The following is a 20,674-nucleotide window of genomic DNA, read 5'->3' as shown; positions in this document are numbered from 1 at the left end:
ATTATGCAAAGGAATCGATTGAAGTATCCAGTTTGAAGACTCCTCAAAAACTCACACCAAATGTATCCTTCCATTGGCATCCATATTTATCTCCTCTTCTATCTTCGATTGCGACTTTGATGCGATAAGGATTTTGACTTTGGTAAATGAAGTTTCTTTCAAAGTGTCCTCATCAACTGCAATAAAATTCCCCCATTGACCTCCAATCTTCTTAAAGGTAAGCATGTTCCAAGCATTAAGAGGAACACCCCTGCACGAGATCCAAACAATTCTATCATGCTAGCTTCTTCCCCATTCCAAGCTTTTAAACTCGTAAACGATTGCTCATGCCAATCCTTCTTGTTCATCTCATCTTTTATATCAAAACTACGGAAGGTAATGAGAATATTTCTTCCACCCATTGCCCTGATTGGAATGTCTCTTGCAACCTCCTTTTGGATTTCTTCACGAAGATCTTCGACTGAGATCATTTTATAAAGCACTGCCACCACACTTCTGTAGAGCCAACCGCTCACAGAAGGTTGAATCTTCAAAGTGGTTTTACCTTTGTTACTATTTCCCATATTTTTAGAACTCCCATTGAGAACTGGTGCATAAGTTCATGGCCTGGATTTCAAATTTTAATATGGTACTCATTGTTTCCCTTTTCCCCTTCTTTGCTAGATTCTGCACAGAGCACCCTACTGAGGTTTGTGCATGCATTGTTGTGAGAACTCCCTCTTCTCATTCTGTTTGAATGATGCCAATTTCACCATTAGTTTCTCACCCTCCACCGCCATACCATTTGCTCTGAAAATAGCCATATTTGCAAATATAGAGCAATCATACCTTACAAACGCAAACTTGCTCCCAGTCTTGCCACTCTTTTTAAAGGGGATATAAGCATCACTAAGAACACCATAGTTGAAAACTTTCCTCAACCACAAGTGAGCTGCTTTATCCGGTATATTATCAATAAAAACAGAGTAATAATCTCTTCCATCATGCTACAAAGTCATTGAAAACCAATCCAAACTAAATACCAACAGCAAATGAACAGCTATAAACTACAATTAGCCCCAAAAGTACCAATAAAATACTCGGCACCCCAGCTATCTAAGAAAAAGGAGAGAATAGAAAATATCTCCAACAGAGCAAGCAGCTAATGACAAGAACATAACTCCAACAGAGCAAGTGGCTAACTAAAAGAACAGCGTAGGCGGCAACCAGCAATGGCAAAACAAATGCCGATCAACGATTGACAACGGCACCTGGCATATGGACGTACGACAGTAGGTTGAGAGAACATCATGGCGTTGGGTTGAAGGATCAAGGCTGCAAGGGATTAGGTAACAACGGCAAGAAGCAAGGAGAGGGAAAGATGAGGATAGATGTAGGAAGAAGGCAGAGCAGTAGATCTATTGGAGCGAGGATGGATCCAGAGGACGGAAATAGCATAAGCAATCAAGGGAGAGAATCGGAGTGAGGGAAGTAGAGAGATCAGGGTAGGCGTGGGTGGAGGAGGGCCGACCAGCGACAGCCGCGTTGATGGCGACGCAAAGAAATGGTGAGGGGGTTAGGGTTTAATGGGATTCCTAAATGGCTTCTAAGTACCCTTCTCCTGATCTAGTGCTACTTACTGCAAACATAATACTATAATGCATAATTTGCCAAGAGGCCTTTGTCCCAACAGCCTGACTTTCAAGCATGACTTTCGCCAATAAATAATGGGAAATGATTTTGCCACTCCTTTTTTTGTTAACGCCACTCCCCTGCAAGTGTATTTTTGGGTGCAAAAATACACTTGCAGGGGAGTGGCGTTAACAAAAAAAGGAGTGGCAAAATCAACAGCCTAAATAATAACTTATTGCTCATTAGAGAGAATGCTTCAACAATTTACGTATTTCTTGATACAAACTTGAGCGAAAAAATTAAGCATGGGAAAATTTATTACTTGCTTCCTTTGGGTAAGCAAATTTCAGAACCGACAGCATTGGTACAAAATTCTCTGATGTGTACATTATTGCTAACCGCAAACTAGACTCCACCACTTAAACAATGAGGCTCAGCTATGGGCTCATATTAGGATTGGCTCTTGCGGCTCGGAAAATTATTCAATACTCCTGGTGTATACTCCCTCTCCTCACATAACATGTGGGGCTCACATGGGATCCACATGTAGGCCCCACATGTTATGGGAGGGGAGGGGAGTATACACCAGGAGTACTGAATAATTACTCTTGCGGCTCTAGGCTTCCTGCAGACCAACCTCTTCCTGAAATGCTCCAAATACCAATTCCACATTTCCTTGCACAAAGTCATCAGCATTGCCTGCCTTTTTTCTTTTTTTTCCTTTTTTTTACAGCTGGCATGCACCTATATAGGCAGATTATCGGCTACTGATCTTCCAGGTGCTACAACTCACGGTTCATAAGCAGAGGCATGCATTTTTCACCAAAAAACAGCTGGTTATGGAAACAAATCACATCACTTCTATTAGATAAAATTTTCTATCTGTGAGTATCTCCAAAGTAACCAACTACAAGTAACTGAAAAAGGCGATATGAGACACTTGAAAGTTACCTCTGCATACAAAAAATATGACAGCAAATTTATAAGCTGACGCATTATGAGTCAATGTGTTCAGGGAAATTGGCATTCCCCAGATAAACTTGCTGCATCTCCTCTCTCCAGATCTGCATATAATTTTTCATCAATTACTTATTATTCTCCTAGGCTATGTTTAGATCAAAGGGTTGAGGAGGAAATGTAACAGAAAAAAAAAAGGAAAAAAATTATAAGTCAAAACGAGTTTTCTGATTCCTGTAATTTTCTTTTCCCTTGATAAATGCCTCCACAAATTCACATGCACACAAAAACTCAGGATAGAGCTTTAGCATCAAGGAGCTCCTACATGATGTGCCGCTCCCACCTTAGGAGCACGCTCCAGCGCTCCCAACTAAGGAGCTTAACGGTAGAGCACGCCCATTGAGATGGGGCACGATCCATAATAATATAGGAGCTTTTGTACGATCCTTGTATAGGAAACAGGAATTTCTCACTTGGATTTATTAATTGGTCCTCGATGAACTCATATATCTAGCCCAAGTCATGGCATCTCGAAAAGAAACATGGTGGTAGACTTGGCCCATATTTTTTTACTCCTTCAAATGATGGTACTTTTAAAGTGTGTATTATATGCTACATTATTTTCGTAATGTATGTACACATTCCTTTCACGCTCCCAACCTTGGAAGCTTCAATAGTCCCCGCTTCCGCTCCCGCTCCGTGCAAAGGGACAAAGTTCTTTGGAAACGCACTTGACAAAGGATATATCTAAGTATAGACCACTTCATGTATCATTTTGATTCTACTCCACTAGTTCTATCATAAGCATCATATCTATTCCCCAAACTATAAACCTTATTATTGAATACTATCATCTAATTATATGAAAACCAGAATCATTACATCCATCTTTGCATCTAGGGTACTTCTTTTTGTTTTTGACATGACAGGAACTGTTCTCTAAAACAAATCCTAGGTCTAGCTTCCCATTCCAAAACCCTTTAATTAAAAGGACCCGGCTTATCTGCAATCTGGGTTCGAACTGTAGGAAGCAGTTGTATCTTGGCCGCCAATCTCGACAATCAATGGTCCAAGTTTGTGAAAAATTCATACCGGTAAGATGAGAATCTGTCAACAAATCTGAACCATTAAAAACACTTTTTTTGGCGGCTAAGATTGCACGTACTGCCCTCTGCAGTCTAAAACCAGATTGCAGAGAAGCCAGATTCTACTTCGAAAGCAACCACACAAGAATGGACTGCAGCAAATAACAAATCAGAAGTAGAGGTAACATAACACATACCATATCACGGAATTCCAGGCGGATGCGAGGAACATTCGTCCTGTGAATATCATTCCCATCAGGTCCCCTCCTGTAATACTCCTTTCCAACCCAGTGGGACTAAGAACAGAAAATTTAATGGTTCAGAAGCAAAAGTTGGGAGGTGGAAAGCATCGAAAAACTCCTAAATTCCTCAAAGGAGATACCCAGAAATTCTCAAAAACCAATAACATCAGCAAAGACTATAGTTACATGTTATGTTAAGCATGGTATTTTGTACTTTGAACCATGTTAATAATATAACACAAGAGGATGGATCGAGAACCTTAATCTTTCCCAACCCTATGCTGTCTAAATGCTCTTTTCTCCTGTCTTCTTCACTTTCTGTAACATCAATTTAGATATTGCTAATATACAAATCCAAAGCACCTGGATCAGTTACTGACAAAATGGCCATCAATGCATGACTTTACTGTTCTTTGCTTATCACATGAGAGAATGGCTAGTCCACAGTCAATACCCGCCTATAACCTTGTAGTTGCTAACCACACAAGCATTATTATAAAATAAAAGCCATACCTGCTAATCTCAACTTCAAAATGTATTGTCAAGTATATGTGGTTGGCTAACACAAGAATTAGACGAAAAGAAAATTCTACAATATTGACTATTGAGAGTCTCACCCTAAGTAGCACGGATACGGATACGTGGATACGCGGATTTTTTCAAAAAGTAGGATACGATACGTTGAATATAAAAATAAATAAAAATAATATTCCATTGGCGACTAAAGTTAACCCTTACAAAAAGTATTTCCCCCTTGATCACCCAATTTCTCTAATTTTGTAACATAACTCCAAAGAGGATTACTAGTATCCACTGCATTCATTTGTGAGGATGAGGAAACAGAGCTACTACCAGTACCAGCAGAAGCAGAATCCATTTGGATTCAATATACTGTTTTAAAAAAAAAAAAATCAGACGACAACAGTCACTAATATCTATACAGCGTTGTGTGTGTGTGTGTATATATATATGTATAATGTATGTATATGCTACACAGCAAGATGAGAGAAGAGACACGAATGGATTCAATATACTGTCAAAAAAAAAATTCAATGTACTGTTATAAAAAAAAAAAATTCAGACGGCAACAATCACTAATATCTACAGCGTTGTATATACATATATACACAGCAAGATGAGAGAGAGGGAGGGGGGGGGGGAAGAGACAGATGAGAGAGAGAGACGAGAAGAGAGAGATGAGAGAAACAGGAGAGAGAGAGAGAGAGAGAGAGAGAGAAGAGACAGACGAGAGAGATGAGAGAGACGAGAGAGAGAGAGAGAAGAGAGCGTACCAGTCCAGATCGAGAGATGAGACACAGAGATGGATCGCTTTCTTCCCCCTTTTCGTTTCTGCCTTTTCTTTTCATTTCGTTTATGCCTTTTATCGTCAGTAAGAGGAAATAAAATATATATAGCCCTAATTACAGTTCAAACCCATATGTTTTAAGTAATAACAAATTTACCCCCGACCGTGTCTGAAACATATCCGAACGTATCCAAAACGTATCGGGACACCAAAAAATAAAATTGAAAACCGGATACTTTAAAAAACGTATCGGATACGTATCCAGATTGTATCCGTATCCGATACGCGTACGAACGTGATACGGGGGCCAAAATAGAGTATCCGTGCTTCATAGGTCATGTAATTTATGGTTTCTTATATTAAGCGGCACACAGTATAACCAACCACCCAAACAAAATGCAGGGTGTAATCAACAGAGCACCCAACAAGCAAAATAAGTATGAGAATAATTATGCCTGTAATGGGATAGACTATAACCCCGTATTGAACTTCTTGATAATCACCTGAAGGTTTATGTCCGTGATAGTAGGTCCTACACAAGGTGCCCATCACATTCCCTTTGAGCATTTCAAGAACTCACAAATACATTGACCAAGAGATTATGCCCGCAAAATCCATTATAACTGACAGGATCTACCAGTGACAATACTGGGTCATTAATTTCCAGAAATACCTGACTATTTAAACATGCCAGGTTTCCGTTGAGAACACAGCTCAACTAGAACTAAGTAACCAACTACATATCTTTCTAATGTCCATCAATGTTAGCTTTCCTTAAAGAATCTTTTGGTCAACAAATATCATGCAAGAATACATGCACTTCTCTATAACTCCACATTTTCTTTAGCTTTTTTTAATCATAGCGCAATAGTTCAACTACTGATGCCAAACTACTAACTTCTGGTTTTTGTACTACCCAAACAAGAGGCACAGGAGTAGACCTGCACCAGATGAAAGCAGAGATTGGAAAGAAGAGTCTAAAAGAATCTGGCAAACTTTTTTTTTTTATTCCTATTGGAAGAGAAAACGTACCTTGAGAGCATGTGAAAAACCTGATTGGTAGACCGAATTACGGGCTATTTCACACAGATCACAAGAACTCAACTTCCAAACCTGTAAGAGAGGAGTTAACCAGCTTGAGCCTTCATTGTTTCATGCAATGTAGTGCAAAGAAAGATGGTGGGAGGGTACTCACAGAAGCAGCTATACTGTACTCTTCCACCAAAGGTTCTTTCGTTAAGTGGATTTGTAATGGATCATCAGTAGAAAGAGATACGTTGAGGCCCCGTAAGAAAAATATTGGAAAAGGATTCCGATGGTAGTCTAAAAACAATGAGTTGTTGCTTAGAGGAGACATAGCCAGACCAATCTGATGAACAAAAAAATAACACAAATTTAGAACCGTTAGACGTTCCACATGCCTGAATTATATGAAGTCAACTCTTCCTTTTTTACCTGAGCCAGGTAGTACAAATACTGGAGTACAGGAGATTTTCTCAAATTGATTCCATGTGCAATATTATGAGCCGTAAGAAAAGTGGCAGCAAGGTGGTCAATGTCACCAGCCTGAACATGATAATGTAAATGAGCATGTCATTCAATCTACACTGAAAATCACAGCCAAGTTGAAGGAGCTTCCATAAGTACCTCTCCAGAATGTGGACGGAATTTAATAGTTGTCATGCCCTTTGACTCCCGAAGCTGAGACATAGTTGAACATTTCACAATTTAGTGCAATTAAAATAGGCAACGGGCAACTAGAAAAGCACAAATGTGCTAGGAACTCGAGTAGAATAGCAAACACTGCAAACATCACCCTCAATACAATAATTAAATTCCCAGATGAAGCTTACTTTTGTGTTATGCTAACTGAAAGCTGCTGGTTACGAACGATGTTTTCATTTCTACTTTGAAGAGACAAAATGAAGCGCAGAGCTTAGACGCACGAAGCAGGGGCAGGGGCGGGTGCGGGGGAGCGGAGGCACCTAGAAGCTCCTAAGGTTGGGAGTGCCTAAGAAGCGTATATAGATTATATAAAAATATGTATATAAAATATCTTTAAATACTTATCCATTAAAGGAAAAGTGATACTTCCTAAAAAAATTCTCGATCTTAAAGTGTAATTATTAGAAGTTAGATATTCTCAATTTGCAAATCTTCTAGACTAATATGATTCTCATATTCTTATATCCACAATGGCATACCTCCCTTAAAAGTAAGAGAATAATTGCCTTAACGGCCCGATAAGCTCCCATCTTAGTTAGGAGCGAGCTCCCGTCAAGCTCCCATCTTGGGAGCGCCGATTCGAGCTCCCGTCCAGGGAGCGCACTCATTTTAGAAGAATCCTGCTACTAAGGCGCAGAGGATCAACTATTTTTGTCAAGTCGTTACAACTCATTGAATAGTAGCAACATAAAAGGTAGAAAACACATAAACCAAGCTAGTATGGAAGGTGAGGTAAGTGCACTTACAACTAATCCCGCTACTACTAGTAAAATAAGTACACGTCAATTCATGTGGAAGAAACCAAGTAGCATTGATACATATAGAGAGTAGCCTTTGAGAGTAGTCCTGTCGATGTAGGACCAGTGTCAGATCAGTGTTGGACCAGTGTCGGACACAAATTTCTCTATACTGTTAAAGACACGTCTTCAACATGTACTAACTTGAAAATGATACTTCGTAATTTCATACAATTTGATAATACTGTTGGGATGCATTTTAGTGCACGAATGAACGAGTTAATACACACCTTGTTTAGAGTGTAAAGGTTAGCGTAGCAGTAGTACACATAGTATGAAAATGCAGGATTGAATATGTTAGTCCATTGAGCAGGCGTGGGCATGTGTTTTGTAGGGCGTCTTTCGGGCTTGCTCTCATCATCCACCAAATCCAGGCCAACAACCTGAAATCCCAAGTAGATGACAAGGAAATCACTATAGTCTGCAAGCTTAGTCCTTCAGAGCTGATCAAAATAAGCCAGAATGCAACTTAAACTGAATCTAACAGAATGAAGAGGTAACAAGTTAAGGTAAAATGCGCAACAATAATTGTCCAGTTCATATCACAGTTAGAGTGATCTATCAGCTCAAAAAAATTATCCTTACCCTAACAGAAAAAATCGTGATAAGAGAGTGAATACCTGTTTCAAGAAAATATGCAACTGCGGGTGTGAATTCGGGTCAACAGTAACCTCAAACAGAGGAAGAAAGATATTGTCAAGAATATTCTGAAACGATGTCACAATTCCCATTTCCTTGTACACATTGTACAATCGTGGAAGCTGAAAGAAGAGAAATTCAAATGTTTTAATTTGTGAGAATTCCAAAATACTACAATAAAATTCGAAGAACAGGTATTTCCAGCTTTAAAAAGTTAGAGCTCAAAGAACAAAACCTCAGGCTTCAAATGAAAATAGGAAGGCCATCTACCAGAGTCTCATAGTTCACAATTCCTCTTAAATGATTGAAGTGAAATTATATTTTTTGAAGTGAAATATCAAGGCGCTCACAAACTTGCTAGTAGAAAATACTGGAAAGCTCCAGAACAAGGAATCCAGTCATTAAGTTAAAGAATAAGAATCATCATCTGAAATTTTGAATTATAATTTCAGCATGGACAGTTTTGGGATTAGAATCTCCCCCTTTCAGTAATTGCTACATGTCCTCCATGTTGCTAGCCACAAGTCACCAACGTCCTAGCATGCACACAATCACAAGAGGCCCTGGAGCCCACCAACTGACTGAGACAAACACATATTCTGGGTGTAGGAGATGTGAGAAGAAGAGTCAACAAGGAGCTTCTCAATCTTGAGATAGGAGGCTGCTTTGTAAAATGGTAACCAAGTTCCAGATCATGGATCTAATGGAAATACAAAAACAGGTTCTGGAGCCATAGCGTTGACAAAAACTTTGACAGATAACAGGATTCTGGATTAGGACTCTAATGGAACCGTGAAGCTGTCCGGAACTTGTAAGGTTGTCCAATAGAGAACTTCCAGGGGTCACCCTCAAGGTACAGGATTCCTAACCATATAGACCTAACTTCCAGGGGTCACCCTCAGGTGCCTAACATGTTCATTGGGCTCGTAGCATCTTGAAACCTTTGCAAAGGCCCTTGGGACTTGCTACCTCGAGGCACTAAGTTGAGGCTATAGATGGAAACTATTTTCTTTACAGTTTACATCCATCTTTAAGCATTGAAGTAATTTTCTTAGTCTACGGAGTTCAATGGCACCAAGCTTACACAAACAAAAGACTGTGATGTGAGGACATCTTACTCCACGAAATGAAACTTCGAAAATATGCATAAAACTTTGGAAAGAAGACTGTGACACCTGTGCCGAAACGCAATAGCATGGACCGAAGCTTAACGCTCCATTTGGTTCAAGGAAGTATTGGAAGAAAGGAGATAAGAAAAAAGAAATCAGAGTTCTCATTTAACTTGAAATAACAAGGAGGACAGTAAATACAATTATAACATGGGAGAAACTTTTTCGTTTAGGCATCATTTCTCCTCTTTTCGTTTAGACATTTGTCGGGAATATTCAAATTGCATGCTCGTTTAAGTACGACAGAAATATGGAGCCTAAGGGATAACATGCAAGATTTGAAAAGGTTCTGAACTACTGCGTTTTCTTTTTCTTTTTCATTTTCCTACTCCAACCACAGCCAGCCATAGTTCCTTTAGGTATGAATACCAAATACCTGATTTCATAGCTCTAACTCCTTCCCCACCGACTAATCATTTTCCCCTCCAAACCATCAAAAAGTTACGGCCAAGAATTTTCTGGAACCAACTTTTCATAAAGCAAGTTGTTAGTGGTAAATGGTAAGCAACTTTTCCAAGCCAAAGCGCATAATACTCATAGTGGTAAGTGGCAACCCCACAACCCACCAATTGCAAACAGAAAAAGGGAAGAAATAGAGAATAATACAAGAGCAAATAAGTACAAGATATAAAAAGATCGATTCCCTGAATGACAGAGTTGAGTAAGTACCTGAATCAACCAAACAACATTCTCACTGTACAATTCATTATTCACTATCCAACTTGCCATTTGATCCCACTCACTCATCTTCCTACCATATATTGATATCCTGTATTCAGCCATCTGTGGCAGCAACAAATTCAAATGTTCCACATGGATTAAGCAATACAAACATAAAGCACAAAAAAACAGCCCCAAAAGACAGAATTTTAGGGAAGGCGAGCATCTAAACTTAAATTGGTCATGAGCTCAAATTGCAGAAGCTTTTAAGCCAAAAGTGGCCAGAAAGACAACACCCAAACTCCCAAAAAAAATCACAGTATACAGTGCGATAAAAATTCTTCAATTTTATATTTTTCCCCATTATTTGCTTGTGGCTAGAAACTGATGATGAATCTGACAAGTGGGTTTCAAATAACACAAACTTTCATGGAAATACTGAAAAACCCATTCTTTAGTGCCTGAACTTTAGGGATGGTTAAGGCCCTTAAGGGAGGCGGACAGCACAGACCTAATGTTTCATACATTCAGAGTAAATGCAATAAGTTCTGAATGCCATCAAACTCAAACTCAAGTTATCAAGCTTGGCACCTCAAGCTATACATAAGAAACTTAGTACAAGTTTCCAAAGACAATTTCAACTGAAGAAAGCTCTTGGTTGGAGCAGATACTACAGATATTTAAAGAAGACGGCAAATCAGACAATGGAGCTTGTGATCTTTTTCGAGGGATCATTTGCAGAGCCGGCTCAAGACTTCAAGTGGCCCAAAGCGAAATCCTATGATGGGCCCTTGTACATTTTTCTACTAGAAAAATCAAAAGAGCAAATATATCCAAGACAAAATCATAAGTAGTATGTATTTATTGTCTAATAAAATTCCTAAGCAAAGAAAGCGAAACTTCAAGAAATATTAAACTGAAAAAAACTGGGATCAAGTGAATGTGAAGCAAATGGAGTTTTGTATAAAGGCTTAGTATTGGAATTACTTGTAGTTAGCTAATGGGTATACTAGTTGAAGTCCACTTTAAAATAAGGGTGCTAACAACTAGTGAAGGATATTGATATCTCCTATCCCACATGACTTTTTAAAAAATAAAAAACTCCTAAATGCACAACTGATTCAAGGTTAGTCGGTGGGCTTTCAACCATAGATAGTTTGTTTCAATCCTACGTAGTATATCTATAAGCAACTACCAAAAATCAGGGGCCCTAATTGGGGTGCAAAATAGGGGCCCGGAAGCAGCTGCTTCCTAGGTTTGTCCCTTAAGCCAGTACTGATCTTTTGATACTTCCACATAAAAACACAAGGCAACTCATACTCCATCTGCCATTATCTCTTAATTTGGTACTAATTCAGATAATTGTAAAAAATAAAAAAGGTATGAAAATTGTACATAAATTATTGAATAATAAATGCTGCCTCACAATAGATGCGACCGTGTTTCTGAAAGAAAATTGTCTCCACCATTAAAACTAGTGATTGTAGTTTTGCAGTAACAGAACTCTACATCTAATGAAAGGGGTAACCATAAGACCTACCCAGTACCCACAACAAACCCTTTTTTCCGCTCCTCTTCAACCACATTTTGAAGGAGGGGGATACAGTAAGCTGCAGCTCACAGTGGTAAGTCTCAACCAGACAATCAATCACAAGTCAGTTTCTGCAGCTCAAACAAAAAATCACCAATCCAACCCCTTGGGCTCCCCAACCCCCCTTCAATGAGTGCAAAATTTAAACAAATATAAACAGAAAAGAACGGGAAAGAAATCAATGGAAACAGGATAAGGTAATCGTGGCACCAATGGATGCAACATTGAGTGTTCACACGAATCACAGCCACCAAATATACAAGCAAACAATAAAGAAACAAACGAAGAAAAGCTAATCTTCCACATATCTATGAGGATCTTGTACGAACCATAAGAATGAACAAATATTTCAAGAATGCACCTGATATTTACTTGCACCAAGATCTGAAAAAACTTGCTTTGTCAGCTCAGCAAGGAAACGACCTATTTTACAGAAGAATTATAAGACCGTATTTTGATGGGAAAAAAAACATACAAGGAAAAGAATGACAGGAAACCCGGCAATAAAACTAAAGAAAATTGAACTATTACTGTAACTCAGTCAAAAAGCACACAAGCAATGTCCTGAATTGGGAGGTGTGTTAAAATTAAATCATCTGGTATCTGGTGTCCGAGACTCCCAGCTCATCTCGAGGATGTAGAAATAATGAGGCTGTCGTCATATATAGATCATATGATTAATAGAAGACCATATGAGACATGCTCCCTCCTTCCCAAATTGATAGTCCACAACACAAAGACGTGCAATTTCCTAATCAAAAAATAAAGTACTTCCGTACATAATTTCTTAAATTTTTTCTCACCAAATTAAAGAAGTAATTGAGATCTTAAATTTGGCACCAAGAAAATTAAAAAATTATTTACCGAATTATTTTATTTTTTGATCCAAAAATTGCACGTCTTTTAGTAATAGACTATCAATTTGGGATGGAGTACGTAACATGGTTTATCAATATTACTTTCGGCAACCAATCCCCAGTTGCATATGCTAGCAGTGTGTGTTTCTTAGTTGTATAGTTGTATTAGCCAAAGTGTGAGAATTATGTTCCTTGGAAAGATTTTTAGACACAGATAAACTGTTCCAATTAGTTTTTGAGAGCATTAAGAGTGTCCAATCGAACCCACTATTCACAACTGACACGGTCCATCCATTGCTGTGCATCTTCTACATAGGCAAATAGATTGACCACAAGGTTCTACAATCACAGTAACTGCCACGTAATGGAAAATTGTTAACACAGCTGCAACCACTTCTTCCAACTCAACTAACTATAAAGTAGTAGTTGTTGGCTTTGTTTGGTTGGGAGTTTAGTTTAGTTTAGTTTTGGTAGTGGGTGGAGAGAGAAATAGGGTAATGATTGAAAAGAGGGGTAATAATTGGAGAGAGATAGAGAGAGATGAGAAAGTAATAATTGGAGAAATAGGGTAATGATTGGAGAAAGAAGTAGGATAATGATTGGAAAACTAAAACTAAACTAAAATGTGAACCGAACACAACCGTTGTTAACCATAGAAGATAGAACTATTCCAAAGTACTGAAGCCTGTCTACCTCAACGAAAAGCTCCGATGCAAAACAGGTAAGTAATATCAGGGAAATAAACAAAGAGCGGCACAAAATAACTTTCTTAAGATTTAACTTCAGCATGTCACCCATTAAGGAAAGTAGGAAACATACAAGACATACCCTGGATAAGGTTATCTTGCTTCAAAAAAATCTCCCTTAGCCTACTTTGACCACATGGATTATACTTCAAGTTGAATTTGTCAAAACGATGAAAGGTGCTCTTGTCCGCATGAACATCTAAAAGGTCAACATTCAGGTCATACCTGTATGGAGAAAAGCAAAACATGAATTATTTTGTTCCCCAAGTATCTCAAAACAAGTCAAAATCAAAATCAAAAGATAGTTTATGATGACGATGACGAGAATAAAAAGAGGATGATATTCACATCTGTAAATGAAAAGTTCTAGAGGACTAGTAGTTCATTACCCAGTCAGATCCAGGCTCTCGAAAACCTCTTTTAAGGTTAAATACGTTCCATCTCGAAATATTACAACCTGAAAAAAAAAAAAATGAAAGGTTCAGACATAGGACAATTGATAATGTTATCCTCTTCGAAATAGCAATTCCTATCATTGATTTAAGTGAACAAATTCTTATATGGCTAAGTAAGCAAGGACGTGTCTACATTTGGCATGTGTCTGGTTTGATAGTTTCTATGTGGCTCTGAATTGACCATAAAAAGAACATCTAGAGTCCAAAACTCACCACTCAAAACTTACAAAAACAAGCAGGAAAACCAAAAACATCCACATTATTACCTCATCAGGCTCCTTCCTCAACTTTGACTTTATGAACCTCAAAAGATGTTTCTGGTTCATGCATGCAGAGTGATGAACATGTGTATCAACTTTCCTAACATTGTAAAAGTCACGGTGTGGTGCACTTTTCTGAGCTAGGAACTCCCTATCCGCATTAAGCATCAAATGAAGATTGAATTTCTGCATGGATGTGCAGATAAGCATTACATCAAACATCACATTACTGTTTTCAACGTAAAAATAAAATAAACCAGGCATGCTTTCATTAAGAAGGGGCAGAAGGTAATGGATTTACTTGTTCCAAAAGACCCAACCGATGATGGCATAATGTTCGGATATTCCCAGCTGCTATTACTTTAAGAATATGATGCAGGTCAGTGAAAAATCTTGTTGCATCAGCAACAGGAAAAAGCTTCTCTTTTGCTGGGGAAAGAAACAATACAAATATTAGAGAACAACCATAAGGACCCTCAATCAAACAGAAATGAAAAACTCATGCTAAACAGGATGGACAAAGCCATAGCAACTTACAATCTTTATTTGCATAAACATGAACCACTCCATCCTCCATCTGGAAATAGTGCTGCAATAGAACTTTAACATGTCATTCACCAGAGAACTAACGAGGGAAACAACCTATGCATAATTCAAGGAAAGACTGACAACAAATAATCGGAAGCATAAACAGATAAACTCACATCAGATTTCCCCTCGGGAGTGTAGTCAAATGGATTTGGGTTAGGCTTCGGGGTACTTGGATCAGATATTACTTCTTTCTCCCATGGAGTAATAGCTTCCCTAAACACATAACTTTGTCGCAGTTCAAGGCAAGCTTGCAGAGTCCTATACACATCCACTTCCTCAAGTGACGGTTCATCTAAAATATCAATTAGAGAGAAACAAATCAAACCTACTAAAACATGGGCCTCAAGATGCATTGGAAACAAAACAACTGACTGGTTCCACACTAAACTAGTGAGGAAGTGATCTGCAATGCCTCAAAATACGTTATGGATTTAGGACCTAGTTCAACTCCAACAACACAGTTGAGGATTTTCTGCTCCTCAACTTCAGTTGTCACCTCATAGGTGGCAGGGAAATTTATAAGCATCTGGAAACCCCAACTCTCATAGGCACAAAAGTTAAAAGAGAAGTGCGAGTGAAGAAAAGAAGGTAATGCACAAATGACAAAAGGTCGAAGAAAGATACCATTTGGGGCAATATTAAGCCGTACAAAAGTTTCATGCTCTGGCTCCTTTCGGAGAATATCTGCCGCTACAGGGTCAGGCTGAACGCCATGCAGGTCACCAGATACACTATGAGTACGGATCATGCTTGATGCAACTATAGGTATCTGCTCACCATTGGCGTTATTGTGGTTTGGTAAATCCTGGAACAGGTTTTTACACTCTGGACCCTGCACATCACAATGTTGCTCATAAATTCACAAACTAATTAATTGGACAACTTACTGGAACACCATAAGAACGTCAACGGTACCCAAAACAATGACACATAACAAGAGTAATCAAGATCAGGCTATAGTGAAATTAAATGTTGTACAAATACATCATCCAATTAAATCATTAGCAATTGGAGCAAGAGAGGGAATTTACTTAAACAACTTACAGCATTTCCATTAGTATGAATAAACGTATTCAGTTTAGCATCATCAACAATGTTATCCTCGTCATCGGATCCTTCTATGCTTTCAAAAGCACTAGCACTTGCAACAGGAGACTTGGGAGAAGTTGGTCTATGCCCAGCTCTTTTGGTTAAATTCACATGGCCAGTAGATTTCCCTAAAACACAATGATACTATTGTTGAGCGGAAGTAATCTCATCACCCAAAACACATTATATCTATTCTAGAAACAATTAGTTACTGCCAAAATACAAGAAACCAAAAAATAAATGGCCAACTTACAAGGAATTACAAGCTCAACTCAACAAACTGGTGTCCAACCTATTTCAGGCAGGTAAATAGCTGACAAGTCATTTCTGACATCCCACTCAATCCAGGACACAAATATCAGTTAAACCATGTGGCTAAAACTACTATGTTTCCACTGAAGAACAGTTTGTTTGACTGTCAAGTGGCTGTTGTCAGCCAACCATGCTGATTACTGGGAATTACTTGATATGGTGTGTACATACGTGTGTGTGTGTGTGTGTGTGTCGATTGCGATTCTCCACGAGTTAATTGCTAAACAATCCACAAGAAAATATCGATTTAGTCTCACATTGGCTTAACATGTCTGCACAAATCAAACAACTAGCCAGAGGCTATTCAATAACCCACAAATGAAAGAAATGCCACCCAAAAGAGAAGGGAAAATAAACTAGTTGTAAAAAAGTCCAAGGACTAGGAAATTAAATACTACTAATTCCACCATATACGGCAGCCAGATGCTGTCAAGATAATCGTGATTGTAATCACAACTTCAAGATCAATAGCATCCCCTCCAAAAGTCCATCACTAGTTTACTTCCAAAAGAGCTCATAAAAGCAGAATGGGAGCTTTCCACATCATCCTACCTATACTATTCCAAGTTATAAGCCAAATCCAAGCCACGGAAAGAAGAGGCATCATGCAAGAACCCTGATTCTTCTTAATAAGCTAGTAATAAGTTGCTGCATGATATGAAGTATGAACATTGGAACAAACTGTTTCCAGTGCACAAGAGGAAACCATTTGATTAACTTGTCTCCCTTCTATCACCACCAGAAGAAGTCATTTTTGCTGATCCCATGTTTTCTGGAATACGGAATTAAAACACAAAACCTAGCATAATTCCTTTTTCTACCTTTTTTGTCCATACAGCTATGGCACAAGTTCAAGCTTTTCCTTCATTGTCCATGAAACTTAAGCAAGTTTGGTGCTTGCTTCTACATCTCAACTTATACATCAGCAATCCTATCAGTCATCAGTTTCTTACAAAGGTATAAGAAGGGACACCTAAATTACACAAGTGCACACATCTGCTGCTTTTTCAATGTCAATGCCCCTTAATTTAGACAAAAAGGGAAAAATCAAAGCTGGCACTATTGCACAAATAGATATCAAAATTGAAGCTATAGTGGCAAGAAATATTTGAGAGAACCACGGCACGAATAAGCGTGCACCCAATTATAACTAACGAACCCTTATTTTCCCTCTCTTCCTACACAATTTCTTTTGTCATCAATCAAGAAAGGAATATTTCCTGTGCGCCTGTGTACTGACGAAAAAAAAATTTCAATTTTATTCCTATATACAAGAATCCCCTTCTCACTCCAATTTTCGACACATGTGTCTAGCTTAAATAAGGTGTTTCCATTCCAAGAATGCCAATAGTCTCCAGCCTAATGATACCAAACTCTAGAACCTGGCCATGTTGAAGTATAGAAGTGCTTAATCGGTGCTATATAGCAGTTGTAATAGCAATTCTCTCAATTACACGTCAGGTATAGACATTTTATCTCCATTACATATAGAATAGAATAATGTAACATATTATATCACATAAATGATAAATCCCTCTCCTCACTCCAATTTTGATGCATAAAGTACTGGTTAAATAAGTATGCCAATTGCCTGCAGCCTAAATGGTAACAATTGAAGTGCTTAATCAGCTTTATACACCACTTGTAATACAATGGTCCCGATGAAAAATGTTTTCGCTGCACTTTTGTACTCGGTACTAATCATTTTCTACTTATTTCATTCCATTACACTTCATAATGTAAACTAAACACATAAATCCCTCAGCTCACTCCAATTTTCAACACATAAGTAATGCTACAACCAGGTGTAATTTTTGCTTCTAAGAATGCCAATTCCCTGCAGCCAAATGGTATGAACTCAAAATTCAGGCGCTATAATAGCAGTCGTAATATCAATAATATCCTCATGTTTCACAACACAGTCTCAGAGCAGTTGTATTCATCACTCTCCTGGTGAGAAGTCTGAAACATACATACCTTCGGGAAGCGTGTGGAGCCTCGGCAACCCGGCCGGGATGGCGTCGACGTGAACCGGACCGTTTAACCGCCTCTCATCGCCGCCGCCACCGTCAACGTTTCCGCCGGAGATCCCGACGACGTCCGGCAAGGACGCCGACGCGCGCCGGTAACCGCCGTTGGCCTTTCTCCGGCCGTGGCCCCGGCCGCCGCGCTTCTCCGCGAATTTCCTGAAATACCGGGGCGAGTCGGCGCCCTCCTCGGCGTCGTCTCCTCTCTCCCTGTCCCTTTCCACCGCCTTCGCGAACTCGAGGAGCTGATTTAGGGTTTTACGGTGCATAAAGTAGGCCGAGACGGCCACAAAAGAGGCTCCGACTAGAGCCGCCATCGCTAGATGAACGGCGTACGCGTCCATAACTTATTACTGTGACCAAAACACAAACTCTCTATCTCTCTCTCTCTCTCTCTCTCTCTGTCTCTCTCTGTCTCTGTATATATATATAAAGATACGATATATTACTATATATGGCTGTGAATTGGAGTAGTGGGGGGCAACCCTACAAGATAATAGCGTAGAGAGAGAAAGAGAGAGCAGTAGTAGGAGTAGTAGAAGCAGACAACAGAGTGTTAAGAGGGAGCTGTGTCTGCTTTATTCGGAAGAGGTGAGGGTTGATCGCTTATTTATAGGGGGGAGGAGAGAGAAGGTAGGAAGGGATATATTCGCTTATGCGTTTTGGGCTCCTCTCTCTCTCTCTCAGTCTTGGGACTCGGGACCCTTTCTAAAGCATATTATCAGAAATGCTGTTTATCTTTCCAAATTTTGGGAAAAGATACCATCATGCCAGTATCTTATGTGATTTTATTAGACAGCTGATTTTGCCACTTCATTATTTTGTTAACATCACTCATCTGTTAGTGTATTTTTAGTACAAAAATATATTTATAAGAGAGTAGCGTTAACAAAAAAAATGAGTGACAAAATTATTTCCCTTATATAACACACAATTAAATTGTGGGGTACCTTGGCTTAAGGGTGTTTTCACTAACAAAAAACACTACAAATTTAACGCATTTTATCATCTCATTTTTACTAATAAAAAAGTTTTAGCATTTTACCATTTCGTTTTCACTAATAAAAAAGTTTTCAATTAAAACTTTTTTTATAGTAACTCTACTCACAAATTCATCAACAACGTATTCACTACTAGAAATAACTTAATATTTCTCAATAATTTATTCACTATCTGAAACACCAAACAACTTATCAACCACAAATAAAAATCTTCTAATTTTTCACTTCCAGATACACTCCCTTAAGTCTTCATCCTGATGGGTTTAAAAACTTGTCTTTTCATTCTCAAATTCAAATAAATTCTAAACTACCATTTCTCTCTCCTAATCTTTATAATCTTTCACTCTCCTCATCTTTTGTAATTTATCTCATTCTCTCTTTTACATCTTTTTCTCTCCTAATCTTCTCTCTCCAATTTTCTATCACCGAAAATCTAAAAACAACATTAAAATAAAACTAACATCTATGTACCAAACTTGAAAATGAATACATATTCATGTTATCTTAACTTGAAATCCTCCATGAATTTGTCGTGAATACGTATCATAAATCGTTCCCACGAAACCACATTAAACCAAAATCATGACAAAATTTAGAGAAATCAAAACACACATACTGAAATCATGACAATTTGTGAAATCACCATGAAACAAAAAATAGCATGAGCATGTATCGTAAAATTGTGCCAACGAAACTACACTAAACCGAAATAATGAAAAAATTTGGAGAAACCGAAACATACATACCAAAATCATGACAAAATTTGTGAAATCATCATAATACATAAAAAAAATCATGAACACATATCGTAAAATTGTGCCAACAAAACTACACTAAACCGAAATAATGAAAAAATTCAAAAAAATTGAAACACGCATACCGAAATCATGACGAAATTTGTAAAATCACCATAAAATATAAAAAATTATGAACATGTATCGTAAAAATTGTCCCAACAAAACTACAATAAACAGAAATTATGAAAAAATTTAGAGAAATCAAAACACATACATTGAAATCATGACAAAAACTAGTGGCTTATCCGCCGATCTTCGAAATTGTAGAGACCCGTATTTTTGAAAATCGTTTAAAATATTTATTAATGTTAAAATGTGGAAAAAATGAGGAAAAAATGTGAGAATTGTTGAGTTTATTTGATTTGGGGTCAATGTGATAAGATTGTTAGTAGAAGGGCGTAAGTGCAATTTATAATGGTATTAGTGTATATATGTGCGGGTGAGGGTGCAGAGGAGTAAAAATACTCCTCCCACTCTCTCTCTAACTCCTGATCTCTCTCCCTCTCTCGGCTTCTCTCCCTCTCTCACTCCGTCACACAAGAACCCCACCCCAAACTCAAAACCCATGTCAATCAACCTTCAATCCATCATCTACGCGTGTATTAGAGCTCGTACATCGTTGGCTAGTGCTCGGTGGAGGTGTATTGCTCTCGGTGTTGATTTTGGAAGCTAGGTGTAACACCCCGAATTTTGGGTACGTTAAAGAAGACATTTTATTGAAAAATAAACTGAGTCGGGCTCTTTATTACAACAAAGT

General features: G+C 38.3%; 1 protein-coding gene across 5 annotated transcripts; it reads right to left on the bottom strand.

Annotated features, from left to right (window-relative positions):
- Positions 1–1,832: 1,832 nt before the first annotated feature.
- On the bottom strand, positions 1,833–18,808 carry LOC131321917 (AMP deaminase). 5 transcript variants are annotated; one of them, XR_009198659.1, is made up of 21 exons: positions 18,070–18,808; positions 15,736–15,908; positions 15,316–15,523; positions 14,805–14,983; positions 14,638–14,689; positions 14,402–14,529; positions 14,107–14,286; positions 13,775–13,842; positions 13,468–13,610; positions 12,144–12,205; positions 10,201–10,314; positions 8,344–8,484; positions 7,954–8,106; positions 6,849–6,902; positions 6,657–6,767; positions 6,397–6,570; positions 6,234–6,314; positions 3,851–3,949; positions 2,563–2,675; positions 2,207–2,444; positions 1,833–2,102 (listed from the first exon to the last, which is right to left on the bottom strand). XR_009198659.1 is itself a non-coding variant. In XM_058352941.1 (20 exons), exons 1-19 carry the CDS (start codon positions 18,461–18,463, stop codon positions 2,607–2,609), a joined length of 2,583 nt encoding a protein of 860 aa, XP_058208924.1. In that variant the 5' UTR covers positions 18,464–18,808; the 3' UTR covers positions 1,833–2,444; positions 2,563–2,606. The 5 variants fall into 5 exon arrangements, 3 of the variants coding, with proteins under 3 accessions (XP_058208924.1, XP_058208925.1, XP_058208926.1); XM_058352941.1 differs by having other exon boundaries at positions 1,833–2,444; XM_058352942.1 differs by having other exon boundaries at positions 1,833–2,444; positions 15,316–15,496.
- Between the last annotated feature and the right edge of the window lie 1,866 nt (positions 18,809–20,674).

Source organism: Rhododendron vialii, chromosome 4a (assembly GCF_030253575.1).
Source record: "Rhododendron vialii isolate Sample 1 chromosome 4a, ASM3025357v1".
NCBI lineage: Eukaryota > Viridiplantae > Streptophyta > Magnoliopsida > Ericales > Ericaceae > Rhododendron > Rhododendron vialii.
Note: the sequence above shows the minus strand (reverse complement) of the source record. Positions and strands in the feature narration are given on the sequence as shown.

Excerpts from the sequence above, each read along its gene's own strand:
- LOC131321917 (XM_058352941.1), bottom strand. The coding sequence starts at position 18,463 with ATGGACGCGTACGCCGTTCATCTAGCGATGGCGGCTCTAGTCGGAGCC. Across the intron at positions 14,530-14,637 it reads TGTTTATGCAAATAAAGATT|CAAAAGAGAAGCTTTTTCCT; the intron begins GTAAGTTGCTAT and ends TTCTTTCCCCAG. Across the intron at positions 10,315-12,143 it reads TTGGTGCAAGTAAATATCAG|ATGGCTGAATACAGGATATC; the intron begins GTGCATTCTTGA and ends TTGCTGCCACAG.